The sequence below is a fragment of the Lagopus leucura genome, unplaced genomic scaffold (genome assembly GCF_019238085.1).
Source record: "Lagopus leucura isolate 7727_CA_CO unplaced genomic scaffold, USGS_WTPT01 Super-Scaffold_100157, whole genome shotgun sequence".
Taxonomy (NCBI): Eukaryota; Metazoa; Chordata; class Aves; order Galliformes; family Phasianidae; genus Lagopus; species Lagopus leucura.
In genome coordinates this window covers 36,798,363-36,820,115 of record NW_024962334.1, presented here as the reverse complement: position 1 = coordinate 36,820,115, position 21,753 = coordinate 36,798,363, and the positions used below count along the sequence as shown (strand labels likewise).

The 21,753-nt window shown below is 38.3% G+C and overlaps 1 protein-coding gene across 4 annotated transcripts in view; it reads left to right on the top strand.

Annotated features, from left to right (window-relative positions):
- ARHGAP12 (Rho GTPase activating protein 12) overlaps window positions 1–21,753 on the top strand; it is a 68,384-nt gene that overhangs the window by 18,034 nt on the left and 28,597 nt on the right. For 3 of the 4 annotated variants that reach the window (XM_042888438.1, XM_042888436.1, XM_042888435.1), the window contains 3 exons: window positions 11,968–12,231; window positions 16,189–16,329; window positions 17,855–17,935. In XM_042888438.1, the coding sequence (XP_042744372.1) occupies window positions 11,968–12,231; window positions 16,189–16,329; window positions 17,855–17,935 (486 nt within the window). The remainder of the gene's footprint in view (window positions 1–11,967; window positions 12,232–16,188; window positions 16,330–17,854; window positions 17,936–21,753) is intronic. The other variant, XM_042888437.1, reaches the window with a different exon arrangement.

The window sequence follows — 21,753 nt, the reverse complement described above, 5'->3', positions numbered from 1 at the left end:
CAGTGCTAATAGGTTTGCATTATTGTGTGGTACAGTTAAAAAAAAAAAAAAAATCTGGAATGTTTTAGTAATGTGAAATAGCAACAACATGCTGCTTGATGACTTCTGACAGCGTTTTTTGAACTCCCTCAATGCATGAAATGCATTTGTCATACTCTTGGTATACAAAATGCTGATAGGACTTTTCTTAGAAGATATAAGTTACTAAAAATCTTTCTATGTAATTTCTAATGTAATACATAGGATAGCTTCTTGGCAGCAAAAACATAATTAGTTCATTTAAAAGCACTCTCTTAATTTTGACATGATTCATCAGAAGATATGTCTTTGTCTTTTACCTCTGCTCTGCTTTTTGCTGTAGAGACAGCATCCATTTTTAGGTTTGGTAGCAGTTCAATCCTGGCTTCCTCTTACTGATTGATCAGAATGGATCTCTGACATCTAGAGATTAGGATCAGTTTTTCGTTCTAGCTGTCAACAGTGGAAAAACTGTTACGTCAGACAACCAATTTAATTATACTGGTTTATTTTGTTTCTTTTAATAACTTGTGAAATTGATTGCTTGTAATTGTGGCAGGAACTGGAAAGGCCACGTTTTTCCCTGCACTTGCCAGCTTAGTACTGGATATGCGCCGTGACTGTTGTGCTGTGGTCAGAAGTGTGTCAGGGAATGAAGTTTCCTGTCTTTATTGCAAGGGCTGCTTCATTTACAGCTGCATTAATTAACCCATTTATATCTTGAATTTGAATTTTATTTAGCTTGTAGAGCCAGATGTTGAGAGAGTTTTACAATCTGAATCCTGCAGTGTGGTTCCCCAGTGTGAACACAGCAGCAAAAGTGGGAGGACAAAGTGCCATCTTTCTGATCCATGCATCAGTAACAGACCCTGTCTGGACAGATCCAGCTGGCACAGCAGGACTTTGCAGATGGGGCTTTTACTACAAATATCAAAATAGCTGTGGTTTTTTAACTTTTTTCCTTTGCTTTATTATTTCTGGTGGGCTATCTGTCTTTGTTACTGATTTCTTAAGAGATGTTTCATTCAAGCTCTGCTTGAGAAGGACCTGCTGACAAGAGTGTTTGGTAAAACACGTAACTATGAATAGTTGCTGATGCTCATATGGGGAAATGAAATCAGCACAGAAAGATACAAATTTCAAGAATATTATTCTACTTTTGGGTGTTGATACCCAATGGTTTGCTTCTGCAGCAAATGCAGCAGTTGTTGAATAGGTAGTACTGAGCCTTTAAATGAGAAGTTTCAGTATAGGAAATAAAAACCCTAGGCTTTTTTATTTTCTTTAAGTTATTAAGTAACTCAAAGATAGCAGTCAGTAATGCTGGTGTTAATGTTGTAGTCTGATTTCTGTACACTAATGTTGTACAGATAGTCACAGCGAAACAGAATATTTTTGTTGACTGTTAATTGTACATCTAATCTATTTTTCGCCTTCTTATACCCTTTAAGATGGTGCTTTTTTTTTTTTTTTAAAAAAAAAAAGAGTATAAAGAGAGATGCTATGAGAAACTTAGCTGACATGGTGCTTTTGAACTTCTGTTTTAGTTTTCTTTCCAGCATGCAGTTGGAAATAGCGAAGTAGAGCCCTTTCCTGTTACAGTAGATCTGAGGAGTAGAAAATCAGCATTTTGATTTGATTACTGAGAACTTGATGAGATGCTAATTGTCAATGCACTTCATTTTTTAAAAAGCAACTAGTATTTCTGTGGAGCGGGCTTCTAATGTCTTGGTTCTTGTGGTGCTTGACCACCAAACCGTGTGGCCACACATTCAAAAGTCATCATACTGGCACGCTGTTTTCAGTGGTCTGTTTTCGTCGTGAAGTTTAGCTGGATGTTAAGGTTAGAGGATAAACAGATGTGTTATTCTTTGAGTATTTCAGCGTATGCCTTTTTATTTTTAACAAGTGTCTAGACTATGTGGTTTTGCCTTGTCCCCTCATCAGTTCTTGTAGTTAGGATGCTGTAGACATACTACAGGCTGTATGTTTTGTGGTTCTTTCTTGATTACTGTAGTATACAATTTTCAAACTGGTTTATCTTAATGGATACATTAAAATTATATAGGAACTAGAAAAATATGACTGCTTCTGAGAAGATAAATATTTAAGTCTAGACTCCCCTGCACTCTAAAAGCCCCAGGTTCATTTTGTTTGCAAGACCTCTATTTGTATTACAAACAAGCAAATGATGAAACAAGTTGTGTTTTGTAACATGTTGAGGAAGAACAACCACTTGAAGCTTCCTGTCAGCACTGCAGCTGTGAGAGTCAGCAGAGGGGAAATGAGATCCTGCAGGTCTCAGGGAGGCTCCTGTTAGTGAAATGGGTGGTTTGGCCATCTACCCTCTAAGAATTTTTTTTCTAATTGTATCTGGAGATTGTCTTACTACTTCCGTATCCGATGGCTGTGAAGTGATAATTTGTAGTTAGGAGTACCTCGAGCTTCCGGTTGTCTGGCATATTATAGGATATCACTATAGGTGACTTAAATTCTATGCTAAAAACCATTCTAATATATATGATTGCAGTGATTTTGTGATCGTCTTTGAGCACAGAAATGGCTTTGTCCATGGCTGAACTCTAAAAGACCTACCTATCAATTCCATAGTACAGTGTTGTGTTTATTTTCCTGTTTGATTTGTTTTGCTATCATCTTACTAATTTTTTTTCGTTACACTGGTGAGCAGAACAGGAGCCATTGTGGGGTTGGTGTGACTGACTGAGCAGACATCGTTATTTGTCTGAAATCTGAGCAGCTTGGTTCTTCAGAGCTGTGCTCTGTGACCTCGGGTAGTGTCCAGAATCATCAACCTGCACAGACACAGTGGGAACTCGTCTTGATACAAGCTGAACAAAATTGTGTTTTGATTAAAGACAAATATATCCCCTTCCCTTACCCGTGTTTCTCAATGTTTGAAAGCTCTTCTGGGCTATAAATTATTTTAGGTACTGATATATCCTGGAGGTTTGGAGAGTAGATAAAAATATAGCACCTTCTCTTGCTTAGATTGATTCATTACAATGTGAGAAATAGACCAACTCGGCAGTCAGCATAGCTAAAAATAGGGGATCACAGAATGGTTTGCATTGGAAGCGACCTTGAAGACCATCGGTTCCATCCCCATGCCGTGCACTGGTTCCTACCCAGCAGCTCAGGCTGCCCAGGGCCTCATCCAACCAGCCTTCAGCAACTCCTTCAGCTACCCTGTACCCATTTCTTTGGGCAGGGAGCAATCAGCGGAGGGGCAGCCATTTGCCAGGCTGGTTCCTGCCCCCATCTTGCTGTGGGACATTGGCTGCTGGGCTGGGAGGGACTCGCTCCTGGTAGCCGTGAGCCAGCCAGCTGGCCTGGCTCTTTCTGGAACCTTATTTACTGTTTGTCTCTTATTTTCTGATCATTTAACAATTAATTTCTTTTTTCTTGTTTTCTAAACTTGAAAACGTTGGCTGAGCCCTCTGAGCTGTGTACTGTGTTAATCTGGTGACACGAACTGAATTAGCAAAAGTATTTGCTGAGCTCTCGGTATAAGCAGAAGTGTCAGCGTGGCTTCTGCCTTTATGCACAAAGGAAATTCTTCTTGTGCGTGCATGGGGAGTTAGGGTAACTCGCTCATTTAAAACAGCAAATTACTCTTCTTGTGGCTTCCCTTTCTGTTAAGATGAACAACAAAAAACAGTTTTTTAAAAAAAGAAAAAAGGGCAGACATTTTTTTTTCTGGTAGTGGATGTTCTGGTGAGTTTAAAAGGCTGAAAAGTTTGCCTGTAAATGGAAGCGTGGAAGCAGTCAGGACTTTGCATATACTGTGTACAGACTTGAGAACAGTTGTATCCTAGCATTCCCAACTCCTTACTGTGGCTCTGTTTTATGTTAAAGTATGGCTTAATTACTTGATGGAGAGGATCCATTTTAACTTTTCCAGACTTTGGGTGTGAAACTTGATGTTTAGGTTAGGATACAGACCTAGCATGGCAGCATGTAAAATGCGGTGTGTCACCATACATCTGAAATTGGATAGTCCTGCAAAACACTCAGAGCGTGCTGCTTGGGCATTGCTCTCAACTAACAAATTGTGCAGTACTCAAACTTGTCCCTCAAGTTTTTTTATGTAACTGTCAATGAAAATTCATGCAAGTACCCCCTGTAGCTGTTTTTTGAAGTGACTTCCTTCATTCCTTCCCAAATGGAACCCTGCTCAAGTCACCTGCGTGTTGGGGAGCTGGGAACAGCAGCTGTGTGAAGCCGTGCAGGGGGCAGCTGCCTGCTTGTTCAGGAAGGGATCAAGCCTGCTGCTTACCCAACAGAATATACTCTTGTTAATATATTAGGAAGGTAAGCCAACGGATTTATCCTAGTGTCTGATTTCATACTGTACTGTGTTTGCTTTCTAGGCTGCTTAGCTGTGTTTCTAATGGGGTTTTGCTTTCTTTGTACCACTAAGTGTACTGATACTGCAGCATTTTTCGTGATGTTTGAATACTGGTGGTGTCCTGCAGCTGTGTATGTTATTTAGAAACTTATAGCTGCTGCAGTTCATAAGCTCAACAAGATATTTTGAAATTATTCCAACATGTAACAAAGAAATATTGGCTTAACAAGTGCTTGCAGAATTTGCTGCTACAAGCAACATTCTCTGAAGTAGTTTCACACAAGTGAAATCTGCTGCAGAAGCAGTGTAAAAGGCCAACAGCTGTAAATAAATTGTGTGGGAGTTCTGCATTTTCTTGTAAAGCCTTTGGAAATGAATACTCTTTTTGAAGAACACGGATTTGATGACTGCTGTGTTCTAGAACAGCGTCTTGCAGATTGTTCATTTAAGTTGATAACCAAACCATCAAGAAATATATTTAAGAAAGTTTTAGTGCCTCTGGCTTTTTCTTTCTCTTAAAAATAGTAAAATATGATTCATTTGAACAAGAAGTCTGTTCTTTGGTATTCTGCTTGGTGTTGGATTTCATTGTATGTTTGTCAAGTGGTGCTTGAGTGATCTTTCTGGCTTTCTGAGCATGCCCACTAATACAGCTTCAGCACCTCGGGCGCCTATGTAGAGGGAATGTTTGCTTTCCCATCTGCCCTTCCTATGGGTGAGCAGCCTTACGCTGCCTTGTATAAGCACTGAACCCTCAAAAGTACACTTGCATGCTGTGGGATCTGTGCGTCTGGAAAATGTAAAGCGTAGGAAATACTGCTACTCAATGTAAAGTGATAGAAATAAACTAATGGAAACTTTTTTTTTTTTTTAACCTTTAAGCTGCCATGAGTTCAAGTAACACCATTCCAGCCCCCAGTTATATTTCATATGAGGTAACTCTTTAGAGGTGCTGTGGTATGTAACAGTGGCAACAAAGAAGTCCAGGGAAGTTGATAATTGGTCAACTTTGACCTCTATAAAGCAAGTAAGAAATAGAGCTATACATTAAATTCATTAAGCAAAATAGCAAATGATGCGTGAAGGGAAGGAGAACTTTCCAGTACTCCTGAAACCATTGTTTACAGACTGTTCTACTGTATCAATTGCTTTGCTGTAGCACTTCTAAATGTGAGCTCTTGTGATCCTGCCCAGCTGAAAAAGCAGTAGCTGTCAGCATGGTACATGCCAGTACTCTGCTGGAGTTGAGTTTCTGTGGGGTTCTATGTGTGATTCGATTTCATAGAAAATGGTCCTCAGGAGGCATCACAAATGGTTCCCAACAGCTTTGTTCTTCACAAACCAGCTTTCAGCCATGCACTTTAGGTTCTCCAGAGGTTGAGAATTGGCAGTAGTGAAACTACAACAGAATGTATTTTGTGTTTCTGCTAGAGTTGTTGAAACATCCTTCTTATAGAACCAACTTTATCGCTTTTATGAAACTTGGAGGAAAAATAAACATGTAAAGTTAATGCTGCAAGACGTGTCCAGGTTGTTGAAGATGCTGAATTTCTGAATTATGTTACAGACACTACATTATGTCTTTTGATAGTTTGTTGTGGTGGAAGAACAGAATAAAGAAAAAAAGAAAAAGGCCTCCCCACCACCCCTGCCAATTCGAACGAGAGTTACTGGCTGACTCCATAACTTTACATTTCCCAACCATAGCCTAATTGGTGTTAACTTTCTCTGTAAGCATGTGTGAAATAAAGTGTTTCGTATGGTATTTAAATTTCCTACTATAGGAGAAGCAGCTTTGTTGTAGCCTGGGACAAAAGCTTTTTTATTAAAGGGACAAGCTAGATTGTGCAAGTGGCAGAGAACAAGTACTGTAAACACTGTCATCTTTGTCCATATTGTACAAAGGATCCCATTGTAAAATCCTATTTCCGTTTTTTCATAAAATATTTGACATCACTGTCGCAGTCCTTTGGTCAGTTATATACTGTCTTTTCTTGCTACGGAATTCATAAGCTTACATATGCCCGTCTCAGTGAGGAACACATGAACGCTATAGAAATGTGAACAATAAATCTGTACAATGTAAAGGGGGAGGGGGCTGGTTTTCCATCAGTTTTCTTTGATCAGTCAATGATGACGGATGGACTGGGAGCAGCCCGAGTTGTGCCAGAGCTGCCCTGCTGCAGAGGCTCAGTGCTTCTGCTCCCAGCGGGGTGTGAGTGTGCTGGGAATGGGCCTCCTGCCTGCCTGCACTGCAGTGCTTTTGCAGTACAATTTAATGAGGGGGAAAAAAAAGTTATTTTAGGCTACCAAGTGAAGGGGGTGCATGTATTTTGATATTAATGCATAAATAATCCCTATCAAGTGTGAAATATGTTTATGTATAAAATTCTATTTTCTCTTTATTACTGTTCTCAGAACATTGGAATTTTTACTGAAAAGAATTATGTTATCACCAGATAAAGAATTATTTTTAGCAACTCTGGGAGAAGCATGTCTTTCAAAGGGCTTAAATAGCAAAAGATTTTTGGCAGAACACAAGCCCTGCATCCTAAGATGCTTTGTTTCATAACCTAGTTTAATATATAGATGTTTATATACAAAAGTTGATAAAAAATGTAATTAGGAAAAATAAATCACATGCTTTCTTTTTATTATCAATTTGATGCAAAGTTATTGGCCAGCCATTTATAAAAATGACTTTCTTGAGAGTGCTTGGATCACTTGCAGTGTGAGTGTGATGCTTTAAACATTGAACTGTTTCATTAATTGTTGAATGGCCTTTAGTTAGCAAATATATTTGAGATTTTTTTTACAGGATGTTTTTGATACTGTATTGCTTCACTAAATCCTTTATTTATCACTTTGTAATGATAAATCAATGGGTGAAATTTAGTACTGTTAAATAATATTTGCACTACTGTGTCTGGCTGTAAATCCGTGATCAGGTATTAACAGGTCCGTAATAATTTTTCTTTCAATGCATATCACAGGCTTACAGTCTAAGGCACTACGTAGTTAAATATTTGGCAAGGGAAAGTCAGTGCACACGGAATTGTTTGGGTTCCCATTTTAACTTTGCTATTTAAAAGAGTTTATCTTTACCTGTGAAGTCGGAACTTGTTGAAAAACTCCCTCATGGAACACCCGAGAATGTAAGAAGTTTTGGATGTGCCTAAACATGTTAGAAAGAAAGTAGGATCCTGAGCATGTTTGTAGAAACTCAGGCCTTGCAGGGAGCACGAAGAGAAAGGAGGAGATAAGCTGATTCCAATTGAAGCTGTCACTTCTTGAAATGAAAATGTAGAGGTTCCGAGATTACTTTGATATCATTCTTGTGGAATGAAGCTGGTATTGAAGTCTCAGGACTTGCTGAAAGGACAGTGGCAATTCTTTGGCAAGAAGCTTGGTTGTTGTGGGAACTGGGATTCTTCATTTCCCTCTGCTGATCTTACACACGAATATGGGTGATCTGCTGAGTGTGATCTAGTGCATCACGATAAGGTCTACCTGACCTTTTCTGTCTCATTAACAGTGAATTGTAGAAATCTAAATGCTGTTACTGAAATGGAAATGGAAACCTTAATTTCAAGGTTATAATGTTCAGAAAAGCCGTGAACAGAAGCAGGACAAAGCAATCATTTGTAATGCAGGGAAAATCATTTATGATTTGTTCTGGAAGCAGTTATGCTCTAAAAGCTGTTGTGTTGGATTTGAGTGCTGTAAAAGGTGGCTGTCAGATTCAGGGTATTTTTTCCTCTCTGAATTATTTGCGTCCTTGGTACAGTATGTTGCCGAAACCAACAACATATTTTTAGCAGATAGGAAGAGATCTTCTGTCCTTGCTTTTAGTAGAACTGCAGTCGTAGGCTGCTGGAGTGCATTGAACCTCCTTGTTTGTTTGCTTTAATATTGGATGCTTGAACAAATACTGCTGTCTGAAGAAAGCCATTTGTTTAAAGTAACTTTAAAACCCAAGGTATTCTTGAGAAGCTTCTAAGCATTTTGATAATGAAAAAGTACCTTGTGAAGTATAGTAAGATTGCTTTCCATTGCACTGAGTTCAAGCGTGTGTTCAGAGGCCTGATAGCATATCTGGCATTTGAAAATGTTGACTGCTCATTCATGAATGATTAACAAGTTGTTTTATTTAAAGGCATGTGTCTGCTTCCTACTGTGCCAGTGTAATAAGTAAGTTCCAAAAGTGCCACACATCCTGTCTGATTTTGAAGAACGTTTTGAGTTGATTCTGGAAACTTCTTCCTGTGTGTAAGTCTTCATTATCAGTTTGTGAATTTGGAGTTCATTTGCTGATACTGCAACTTAACTGAGTTAAGTACAGCAGTCCTCGAATGTATCAAACTGAGCATTACTGAGTTACGGGGAGGTCCTTTGTATTCATAAGGCTGACATTGTGCTTACAGGGCTGTGTAATTTTTGCTCATTGTGACATTGCAGACGTACTTCTCCTTTCTCATTTTTCCTCATCACTTTCTACCTAGCAAGAGTTCTTCACTGCTTTCAGTCAGAGAAAGTAGCAGGAAGAAGCTTGAAATCATACCAAGAGGCAGATGAAGCTTGAAATGCACCTTCTGTGTACGTGCGTGTGCATGCTGAGGGACGTGTTTTACATATTTTCTCGCTATCAGAGTTGCAAGAACAAGTAGTCCCTTTCAGTAGATTTAATTCTGCCCATGTGAGCACTGGAAGTTCTGTAGGACAAAAAAGGAAGTAGGGAGGGAAGTTCTAACTGGAAGTCCACGTGTACTTACAGAAATGTTTGGTGTTTAGCAAACCTGTATTTATGTGCATTTGGGAAAACAGCCATGGAAATTGTTATAAATGATTTTGATTTAGGTAATGCTTTATTTACTCATATTTACACATTACCAATGAGCTTAGTAAATGAAAGGAAAACAGTTAAATTATTTTAATATGCTTTTTGACTTGAAACTAGTGGCAGTTTTGCAGAGCAGACTTGAACTAGAAGCAGTCACCTTCATCACAATGGCAGGGGTGTGGGAGGCCTGGGAGCTCGGTAGGGCCGCCTGGTGGGAGCTGCCTGGGGAGGGACAGGCCTTCCTGCTGGCATCCCCAGGGCAGCACACAGAGGTCGCTTCATGGGGCTTTTGTAAGTTGCTTTATTAATAAACAAATTTTTACCAGGTAAAATTAACATTGGTAATGTTGGGTGCTGTTGAACTCAGCACTGCAGGCAGCAGCGCTCCTCACTGCGTGCCCAGAGGTATGGGGAAGTGCTGCTGCGTGCCATGTGGTTGTTCAGAGCAGTTCCTGATAAGAATGTTATCCCCATGGATGCACTTAAAGCTAAGCTGTGTGCTGAAGGTAGATTTATGAGTTTGCATTTTTCATGCTTTGCTGAAAACAATAACTTAAAGGGTGTCTCTTAAATCTTGTAATTGTACCAAGAAGGTCTCTCAGGAGAGAGCTGGCTGCCCTGGCTGGCAGGGCTTGTAGCTGCCTTGTTTGCTGTTCTGGGCAGAAATTCTGACTTCTCCGCTTGTAAACCAGAAATTTTAGTTTAGAAGTGTTAAGCAGTCAGAAGAAAAACACACGTTACAATTTCATCACACATTAGTGTATGAAGTGTAACTGATGTGTTGCTTGAGCTGCGTGGCAGCACATGGAGCACATGGCCTGGAGTTGCCAGTATCATTCTAGTGTGACATGGGTCCTGCAGCTTCATCCAGAGTTGTTCTAGTTACAGTGCCGAAATCAATTCTGGTCTTTCGTGGAAGCAAAAATTGAGGATTGCTGTGTGAGGCTGAGGCCTGTGCAGCAGCAGGCAGGGCACTCTCAGTGTTCAGTGGAGTCGAGGGACGTTCCTGAGAACATTTATGGCAGTGCTCCTTATGCTATTAATGTCCTCCAGAAACAGTACTTTACCAAATCCAGCTGTTCCAGCATTCCTCTCTGCCCCTCTAAAAGGAGAGACTTGGGTAGTAGAAAAGTAGTGTTTTCATAAAGTTTTGTAGTAGGTTTCTTTCCTTTGAATTGATGGAGGAGATGCTAATTGTTCTCAGCTGATTTTGTAAGTGCTGCAGATACCCTTTCCCCCCAGGTTTGCGGTATATTCCAGTTAAACGCACTGTACTTGCTGTATCCAGTAAGTTGTCTTTTCACTTTTAAAGATTCACAAAACAGGTCTGTGCTTGTTTTAATCTCATTAAGTTCCTCTCTAGCTGTTTCCCCTTCTGGTTGTGGATATTGCCCATATTTGGTTCCAGCTGTGGTGCAAGCAGTTGATATCTGATTGTGTGGTACAATATCCTGTCTTGTCTGAGCAAACCCCAATAATTTATGATTAGATGTGGCCATGATTAGCAGTCTAAGATTTTAATGTTTAAAAGCACATCGTAAAGGATCTTTTATGTAACGCAATATGTTCTTTTTTTTCCTTTGAAAGATGCAGCAACAGGCACAAGGGCTTGCCTACAGCAAGGCTTCTAAATTAAAAGCAAGCGGGGGGAGGAAGGGATGGTTTGCATGATATTTTTACTTTCTTTAGAGTGTCTGAATAAATGCCATGATGTAGAGAGTTGGCTTTATGTTAACAGGCATTCAATTTGGCTTAATGGCAAGCTGCTTCCACAGCTTCCTGGTCACAGTTCTCATGAAAACACATGCTCTTATCCTTTGCATGGTGTGTTTTACATGCTTCTACTGCACTTCAGAAATTGAACGTCAAAAGTATATTTTTCTTCTAACCACTTCTGTGGCTTATTTGAAAGTACTCATGGTTTCAGTGAGTACCACAGACTTTTAACTATGCTTTTCGCAGGTCTTCATATCCACAAAATATGAATGTGAAATTGTCCTTAATTTTTATTTCCTTGTGGACAATTGTTGTTCTCCTTATTTGCATATATATGAATAAAATTGGGCACTTTAAATAAGTATCCACATAATTTCTGTAAGAAGGGAGTGGTAATCAGAATGCTCACAGTGTTATTACATAAAAGAGTTTAAGTAAGCATTTATTTGGAAAGGCTTACAGGTATAAACCACCCAAGTGTTTTCTGGAGTTTCAGCATCACCACATTAGATTTGTCTTTCAAATTCAACGGTCTGCTGACTTCTTGTTGAGAAACAAAAGCACTGCTTTATATTCACCATCATTTATATAATATTAGGGGACAAAAATGACTTGGAAACCATCTTTAATTGATGAAGTAGCATGTAAGAAATAATGTGTTTCATTCTAAGATCATATTACTTACAGCTACTGAGCAATCCTTTAACTGCATAGCTGAAGTTTTATAATATATAATTATTTGATGAAGATTTTATTGCATTTCAAATCCATTGCAAGGCAATTATCAACTTGGAGAAATGCTGAAATGTGAACTATAAATATCACAAACAACATCTGTTTAATATTGAAAAAAATCTAATCTTTTTGGTATCTTGTGGCTTTCCTTTGTGCTTTTATAAGTAACAAAAAAAAAAAAAAAAAAAGGAGTGTGTTGGTTAATTTTACTCTTGTAATATATGCTGATTTGTAAGGGAGCATTATAAAAGTCATTTGCCCTTTAATAATACATTTCTTCTCTCAATAGCCAACTACTCCACCAAGCCAAGGGAGGCCTGATTCACCAGTTTATGCTAATTTACAAGAACTGAAAATATCTCAGTCTGCACTTCCACCACTACCTACAAGTGCTCCAGTCCAAATAAATGGGGAATGGGAAACCCATAAAGATACAACAGGACGCTGTTATTACTACAACAGAGGATCACAGGAACGAACCTGGAAACCTCCACGTTGGGCCCGAGATGCAAGCATTAATAAAGGGGATTCCCAGAGCCATGCAGATCATGAGGTAGTTTGTTCTGAGATCACAATGAGGTTGTAATGCATTTGAATACTGTTTTGTTATGGAACTTGATATCTCTGAATTTTGAGGTATCAAGGACTGTCTTCATTTGTCTTTTCAGTCGTGTGGCTTCATGGGATGTAGTAACCATCAACCATTGACTTCAGTCAATTTTGTATATGAAAATGTGTACATGAAATGTGTACAAGATGGATCATGAGCCTGAGTACGAGTTGTGAAAGTACCTGGCAGTCCCTCATCAGGTGTTGCAGGTTTCCTTTTGAAAATAAAGGAGAACTTGAAACAAACAGGAATTTAAATGACAATTGAGTAAGGAAACCATTGCAGCTTTTCTGACGTGGAATATGTTCTCTTTTTCAGTGTATTCTGCACATTTCTGGGGTGATAAAGGGAGTGGGGGAAGGACAGGAAGCGAGGCAGTTTCTAGAAACTGGGAAGGGAGATGAAATACGAGGGGAGTTATCAGTATAAGTTAAATACACAGTAAAACAAAGGAAAGGTACGTGCAGGTGTTTGTTCGTGCTTGGTTAATGCTGTGGCAGTAAGTCTACATAGGAGAGTTTGGGAGCTAAAACTAGACTTAGTGATGTTTTGTAGCACTTTCCAACAGCATCAAAAACACTGACGAAATTGAGGCTTCTATTCAATTCCATACATTTTTATCTAACTGTTTTCTTACAAGAAATGAATTTACACACTTATCAATGATTTCTTTTTGGGGCCTTGGATATCTGCAGAGAAAACTAGGGGAAAAGGCAATTAAAAGTAATACTTTGTTAGGGAAAATTGTGAACTTTGAAGAAATCATTTTCTTAATTCTGCAAATGATAACTGGATGTCCTAGAGAAGAAGAGAACATAAGTAACAGTGCTGGGAGGTGTGTCTAATCAAGTGTCTGGGTCTCATGGTGGCAAATGCTTGGGGAAGGCTGTGGGAACTTTTGACCTAGTTACGTTCCAGCTATAAAGCTTATTTTTTCTCGTAATGCAAATCCTTCACCTTTTAGAGCTGTTTACTGTTGTTAAGCTTTCCCACAGAAGTTATTTGCATTAAAAAATAGTTAAGGATAATATTTGAGTAGCTAATGCGCTATGTGCAGCTGATTGGTAGGCAGACCCAAACAAGTGGTGTTAGTCTATCTCAATTTGCTGTGATTCAGATAAAGAAAAGGAATATTTGGAAGCTGAATATTACTGTTTAAATATGCTTAAAACAGTGTTCTTGTATTCAAACAGTATTGAGGTTAATCAGTATCAAACTTGAAAGAAAAAGCAAACATATGTCAAGAAATCTTCTATTTTCATATACCTTTTTCAGATATGAGGAAATCCAATTGAACTACACATGAGCTATTATGTTGTTTAGTTTTAAAATTTAATTGTATGCTGCTCAGAAATTTTAGATTGCTAAGCATCCTGTTATGGAAATCTGCCTCTGGGCCATTAGTGCCAGAAACGGGGCGGACAGCAAAAGGGAGCCCTCTCATTGCCATTGGGAATGGCCTTCTGAGCAGCAATGGTATTTGCAAGCATTTAAAGAGTCTTACCTTCTCGCCACCGGCTAGTGGCTGCAACAGGTAAACTGGCAAAACTCAGTTTGCCAGTCTCTGACAACTATCAGTTAATTTCACGCTTGGCTGTTCTTTTGATAGGTACAATTTTGTTCTTCTGGAGTGCTTTTCTGTGAAGAAATGACTGCTTTTATTTATTTATTTTTTGAGTAGTAACTCACGTAGCAACGTGTGACTGGTTTCCTAATGTCATCATTATTCCTTCTTCTCATGGAAGTACTTTCAAAAATTCTTTCCCCCACCATTTGCAGATGATTCCTGCCTCAAACCTCTGTACCACCACTTCACCACGTAGTTGCATGTTCAGAAGCTTCTTTACTGCTTTGTTTTTACTGTTGTGTCAGATAGCTCAGTTCGTTCACTTGTTTATGATGTTTGAAGGCCAATCTGTACTAGTTTTACCAGTTCTGTCCATCAAACAATCTTATCCATCTCAATTTCTTTTTTTGTAAGGTCAGTGGATGATATGTGCTTTGATTAATATAAACTTGTCTAGTTGAAAAATTTCAAATAGTGCAAGATTCTTTTGTAATTCGTCCTTTATGGCTATGCTATTACTGGTTGGTTTTGAAGCCACTTTTTTCTTCTTTTCAGTCCTTCATTTGTGAGTGTTTCACAGTCCACTGTTTGTGTTGAGCATTTCATTTATGGTGTTGAATACTTTTACCAAATACGTAAAGGTTGAGATACCAGGCTAAGCTACAGTAAAACGAGGTGACAGATTTGGTAGCTGTCTGCTTTAGATGTTTTTAGTTGATTGAGGTGGAATATGATTGGGGCTGGGACTCTTAAGTAGAAATATTAGGCTACATGAAGTAGGAAGCATAGAGGCAGTACTGGAAAGGTGTTGGAAGAGGAACCAGAAGTCGTAGAGCGTGGTTTGTCCAGTGTTATTTTTAAAATGCCCATTTAAGCAACTTCAGCATTTGTTTTTATGTGTTAAAGAATGACTTTGGTTTGATAAACTTTGTAACAGCTCTGCAATTTCATTTAAGTTTATCAGCTAAAGTTAAACTCCTAGACAGTATGCTGATGGGATTAGCTGAGCCTTGGAACATCAGAACTGTTGTGTTATAAGTATTTTACAGACAGACATGTTAAGTCATTCTTACTGAGCAACAGGCTGGTTTCTATTTTTCTCCTAGGAGAATATTTAGTTTTAATTTGTATGTTGCTTTCCTCAGCATCAGGAATTATTTGGAAGAAACTTTATCTTGTTTGGCCGTAATTTTTATTAAATATGTATATATTTCCAAAGTCCGCTACCGTAAGTGCACTGACATTTCTCTAATCAGTATTAGAACATAAAATATAATTTTGACTTAAATATGTGTACACACTACTGCTATGTTATAAAGCAATTATTCAAGAGGAGCCTGTAGCAGCATTTTCAACTTGTTAGTCTCAAGTCCAAGTGATAAAAATGTGACTGAAGACTTTTTGCCCCAATCAGTAGAAATTGGCAGTTCAGATTTTTGTGTTATAGGAGAGAAATGAGATTGTCTAATGCATAGTTTAAATGCTCACATTCTGTAGGCTGTAGGGGACATTTGCTTTATGAGTGACCAGAAGTGATCTATGGATTTTGCTGTGCTTAGTAGTCAGTTTGTGTCAGCTTAGGGTGTTTCCCTCATGCACGTGGTGAGTTACCACAAGTTTTGATGTGTGTGCAAAACCTTTCTTCTATTTCATGCATCAAACTTGTTTCCATGTTATAATTCACTCTTAACTTTAGAAGATAATCTTATAATTCTGTTAGCTGTGTCTTTAGCAGGTAAAAATGTCTTGCTTTTAAATTGTCACGTGCCAACACTGGAAAGTAAAGACTGAAAATTGCTAACATTGTAGGATGCATCATACACATAGACAGATTCAGCTGAAGTTTCAAGTTATCCTGAATGATCATTTGGTTTCCATGAACTATTTGGAAAGAGAACGAGGGAATTTAAGTATGAAAGCTGGGGTGATGCCAGAAACACGAGGTGTAGTATGTCTTGTGGGTGTTCTGGAGCAATAGAGGTAATGAAAGCTAGCTTCCTTCGTCATTCAGTAATACAAATTGGTGGGAATAAAATTTACATTGGCAACAGATTCAGAGTATTAATTAGGTTTGAATCTGTCATATGACACTGCTTGAATTTGAGTAGTCAGAATCTGGGTTAGTAAAGAAAAAGTATAAATTGTGTTCTGATTTTGTTTTAATTACCTAGCAATATTGATTATTTATGAGCTCATTTTCTCATGTAAGGTATAAAAATGTGAACTTCCTGCTCTTATTACTATTCTCTTTCTAGTCAAATAATCTTTGATCTTTCAGATTTTAAAGCATTTTCATTCTCAAAACTGCCTTGTATGTTTCTGACTACTTGTAGCATCTTTCATCAGAAGAGAACGACCACAGTTCTTGTTACAGCCAGTCAGATAGTCAGTACGGTTCTCCTCCAAAGGGTTGGTCAGAAGAGTTGGATGAACATGGTCAAACCTTATATACCAATGACTATACTAATGAAAAGGTACTTTTTTCCTTCTTCTCATCACATGCTCTCTTCAGCTAATTCACTAATAGAAATGCAGATTTCATTTCTAGAAGTGAATAGCATTCCTTAGTGGTATCTACCTTTTTGTTTTTAAATATGCATGAAACTTTCTCAGATGAACTATTTTTTTTTTCTCACGTATGTACTTCACCATTCAGGGGAGGTTTTCTTATTTTCATTGGTGTCACACTGTTTTAAATGAATATATAACGTGTATGTTTTTTCCCCACCTTCCATCCTCTTGGTTATACTTCAGGAATGAACTTCATACCAATATAATGATGTTCTTACTATCTTTTAAGTGTTGTTCTTGTCTACAGATGTCTCCCAGATGGGATAGTTTCAAACTGAAAGTTCTTCTTTTTCAGTTTCATCCTTTTTAAAAAGTTTTCAGTGCTGCTTTCAGATGTAGACAAACTTTGTACTTACACCATAGCTGTATCATAGATTTATGTTCTATTCTAATTACTGAATTGCTCCTGACAACTTAGCATGATTCTGGATGTATCCTAGAATTTTCTCCCATGAAGAAAAAATGACAATATTTGTTTATATTTGTAAAGCAGTCTATTTTTCTAGTTGTCCACTGAAGTTGTTTTGATTTCTTTGACTTTCAAGGAGTGTTTATTGTAGCATCACTTGTTCTCCACTTAACGTATGCAAGTGCTTTTAAAGAAGCTTTTGAATAGTTGAGTTTTATGTCAGTTAAATCTATAGTGCATGCTCTGTTTTGGCAAATAGGTAAACGTTAAAAAAAAAAAAAAAAATTACACTGGGATTGATAGAAGACAAACTTACTGGTGCATAATTTTGTGAAACCTACTTGACCTGAGGTGTGAGTGTTTCCATGTATATTACTGTTCAAAAGTCCTGTAGAATTTTGCTCTTTACAGTTCTGTTTGTTCTGCACCATTAGTTATAGTCACCATGGTTTTACCTCTTTGATTCTGGGAGTTGCTGTTAGAGGTTACAGAATCTGTATAATCATCTTAGACTGCAACTCATGCTCGTGTTGATGCTATAAAAATGGAGTTCAGGTTGTTTAGTAATCTCTTAAATTATCAACAGCTGCTAGATGAGCTACTTGAAATTTTGTAATCTTATGTATAAAATCCTTCTACAGATCTGGTGTAAAGATCATACCTCCTTAAAATGACATCATAATGATGATGAGTGAGATGTGTAATCTTCAAAACATCTGTTTATCACAATCTCTTAGTAGATTATATGAGTCATCAGGAATTCAGTATCTGTGTTACTGCAGGAGTTTTGCCTGAGGAGCTGCAGAAGGAAAAAGTGATAGTGAGCTGAATGCAGGAAGCTGAAAACTGATATGTTCTCACTACTGACTAAACTTAGTTAACGGAGGTTACTTTGCACACCCTGCTGAAGTGGATGGAACTTTATGACAAATTCACTTTAAATCCTAAATTATCAGAGTCTAGCTATGTTATGACTGTCGCACTAATTACATTTCCTGTCATCACGCTTCTTTCTACAGTGGCTAAAACATGCAGATGAGCAAGGTAGACCATACTACTACAGTGCTGATGGTTCCCGATCAGAATGGGAGTTACCAAAGGTGAGTGACCTGAAGAAGAAACTTTGGACTGTTGCCCTCCTCCCTAGGAGGTGTTCTATGAGGCCTTTAGTGGGAGTTAGACACAACAAGAGGACTTAGGGGTTTCGCTTCATTATTTCTGTCACTTTTGTGGAATTTCAAGTCGTGAAGAAGAAAAGCACGCTGACAGACGTAATAAAAATAGATGATGTAGCTATTCAAATAGCAAAAAAGATGTGATGTCTTTGCAGAACCTAGCTTTTCGTGTAAGGCTGCGAAGTAATATCTGTGATTTATTTTCATGAAATAGAAAGCATTCTTAGGGGAAAAAAGGTAAATTTTCTAAGCTACAGAATATTCCTGAGAAATTGTACTTTCTTTGTAGTACACTCCGAAGAGCATTATTTTTGCCATGCATTATTTTGCCATGTACACTTGATGATTCTGATTTTATACACAGAATTAGTGAAAAACAGAAGGTTCTACAGTTTAAGGTGTCTTTGAGAATGACCTTTAAGAGTTTCAACTAAAGTATAAACTGGTACTTAATATTGGAGTGGAAAAAAAAAATTATGGGAAATTGACAGATTTAGGTAGTCGGAGGATGTACCTCATAACATATAATTCTCATTTTCAGAATGCTTGTCATAATTATGTTTTTATATGTGCCTTTCTAGTGTTAGGATGTTTGTTCAGTCTTATGTATTAAGGTAATCATAATAAATATTCAGAGAATTGCATGCATAAGTATTCCAAAGAGTGTGTTCCTCAGCTATTATTTCCCTAAAGCCTGTGTCCTTTCCACTTAGAAAGGAGCAGCCTTAATAGAAAGTGCTTTTGGACAAGTATTTAAACTTAGGAATGTAGCTAAATGCTTGGCTCTTTTGGTAGATCAGCTGAAGAATTTGTGTTACTGAAGAGCTGAGTTATCTTTACGAATTCTCCAGTGTTGATCTGATGTGTTAAATATTTAACATTTTCTAATATATATAATGAATTGGTAACTATTGTTTTTGAAAGCTGTTTAGCCATTGATTGGCTATTAGATTAAGTAGAAAAGTAAAAATCTGCTTCAAGAAGTTCTGGTGGAAACAATTGATAGTTAGGTGTTTATAGTTTGAAGTAATTAAGGGCAGTAATTTCTTTGGTGCTTTGTTCTTTGCATCCTGCACAAAGTTGACAGTGAAGAAGTTGCTTTCTACTAAAATAGGTTGGCTTTGAACAAAGTAACTCATTGAGTTGGCTCTAATTCGGCTGTAAAAAGTTGCAAAGATAAACCAGAACTGTTGTGTGAGACATAAACACACAGAGAGGAGGTTTAGTGTGTTTGTAATGATATTCTAGTGGTTCTGTGTAAGCCTCTGAGGTCCCTCCTATTAGTAACCATGTACAGAACGATAGCTAGCCTCTCTTTTTGGTCTGATCTGTGGTCTGATCTGCTTTGCCTCTTGTTTGTATCGAAATTATCAAATATTGCTGTTAGGAACTTTCCTTAAGTTATTTCTCTTCTGCTGACTAGACTCTATTATTAGTTCCTTACTGAGTGATCTTTGAAAGCGCTTTAGTGGCAGCAAATATATGATTAACAGAAGTATATTAGCAATTTAGTTCTCAATTCACAGTCTTATGTACTGACAGAAATTCCTACCTATAGCTTTAATTAATATATTAAACATTTCAGCAAAATATTTAGCTAGTCTGCATCACTATATCTGATAAACATACAGTGAAAATGTTACAAAGATGTGAGTAGTTGAGGCGTGATTGAAGATCAGTCTCCCGAAAAGCTTGCTGAGGCTGGTTCCAAAAGTGCTTTGGGACAAATGAACTGGAAACACAGTATAGACTGCAGAATGGCTTTGAAGAAAAATTATCTTTGTTGGAAACTCTCATGAATGTTTAGAGAAAAGACCATAGAAAGACTTCAGCACTGCCACTCTTGTTTAAATGAAAGTTAAGTTACTTGGAAAAAGATCTTTAAAAAGAAATTAGGTGGAGTCTACAATAGTACTCAATATCAGTTTTATTTCCCCTTGACATATTTAGATCTTGTGTTTCTATTCAAAATTAATTGCAAAATAAATGTGTGGAATAGTATGGTTACGTGATGCTGTTAAACCAGGAAAGAAAAAAAGATAATGCTTTTTATTTTAGATTATTCTTGGTAATCTGCACATTATTAGAACTAGAACCAAGATACAGTACTGAGATAGTACTGTAACATGAAAAAGTTTTGCTTTTATAGCACTGGCTGTAAATGTGAACATGCTCTATATTAGTGCTTCAGTACTGTACGTGTATATAGAAACAAGTATCTGATGGTGTTAGGGGAGGAGGGTGAGTTACAACATGGATTACTTCAGACAGTCTTATAACAAGCCCTCCAGTCTATATATTTATGTAACATCTAGGAATAGCAGAATGCCTCTGGCTGAACTAACATCTGCATGGAGTAGCTTTGACAACTGCTGAAAAATTCTGTTAACACTTGTGATGAGCATGGCCCAACTTTTTGTAGTGGAACAGAAGAACACAATCATAATATAGCATGAGTTGGAAGGGACCCAACAAGGATCATCAAATGCAACTCCTGGGTCTGTACTACATAAAAGTTACCTACAAATCAAACCCAGTGTCTGTGAGCAGTGTCCAGATGCTCCTTGAACTCCAGCACTCAGGGCCGTGCCCACAGCCCTGTGCAGCCCGTTCCGTGCCCACCGCCCTCTGGTGCAGAACCATTCCCTGAGCCCAGCTGCCCTCCCCTCACACAGCTCCATGCCGTTCCCTCAGCCCTGTCGCTGTCACACAGAGCAGAGCTCAGCGCTGCCCTCCGCTCCCTGTGAGGAGCTGCAGCTGCCATCAGGCCTCCGCTCAGCTCCTCTGCTCTGGGCTGAGTGCAGCCAGGCACCTCAGCCACTGAAGTCATACGTGTTGCCTTCTTCACTGTTCTACATCTTCACAGCCCTCCTGTAGACAGTTAGTTTATAATAGTTTTAAGTCCTTCTGATGTTGTGGTGGCTAAACTACACAGTGCTCAAGGTGAGGCTGCTGAGCAGAGCAGGACAGTCCCTTCTCTCGCCACACCCAGGTGATGCACACCCCAGACTTTTCCTATTTTCTGCCCTATGTTCACTGACAGCTGAATTATTATTTGAAGTGGATACTAATCTTTACTTGCAACTTGTAATACATCTTCCGGAAGACTTTCCCTTTCCTCTTGTGGATTCTGCTACATTCAATTGTTTGTTCTTGCAGATTATTAAAAACAAACAAACACAAATCAAAAAAATCAAACAACCCACTGGGATAGAAGGTGAAGCAAAGAACATCCAGGGCAGTCAAGTCAGTAGAGTGGGTGCAGAGGGGTTTTGGATCACTTCTGCTCCAACGGGAGCTGTCTTCTGCAGCAGCCTCCTGCCCTGCACTGTTCCTTCAGTGCAGCCATGGCCTGAAACTCTGCTGTTGTACAGATGGAACATGAGGAGCCTCCAGGGAGAGAAAGCAAGGTGTGGGCAGGGTCCTTTACAGGCAGTGAAGAAATGTTTTATTTCTGTTTATGTAAGGTGAAAAAAGCATTTTTTTTAGTTCATAAGAAATAGCAAAACATTTGCATTGATGTTAGTTCAGTCACAGAAGTGAAAAGTTTATTCAAAGCCAAGGACAGTTGCAGCACTGGAGAAATCCTTTTGTTGTGAAGCAATCATTCAAAGAACAAAAATAATTTCAGACTGTTTACTGAGAAAACTGCAAATAATATAGTGGAGTAGATAAGGTGATAAAGGATAATGGGACGTCAGAATATTCTTATATGTTCCTGTTTTAATCCCTGACCTGCTTTT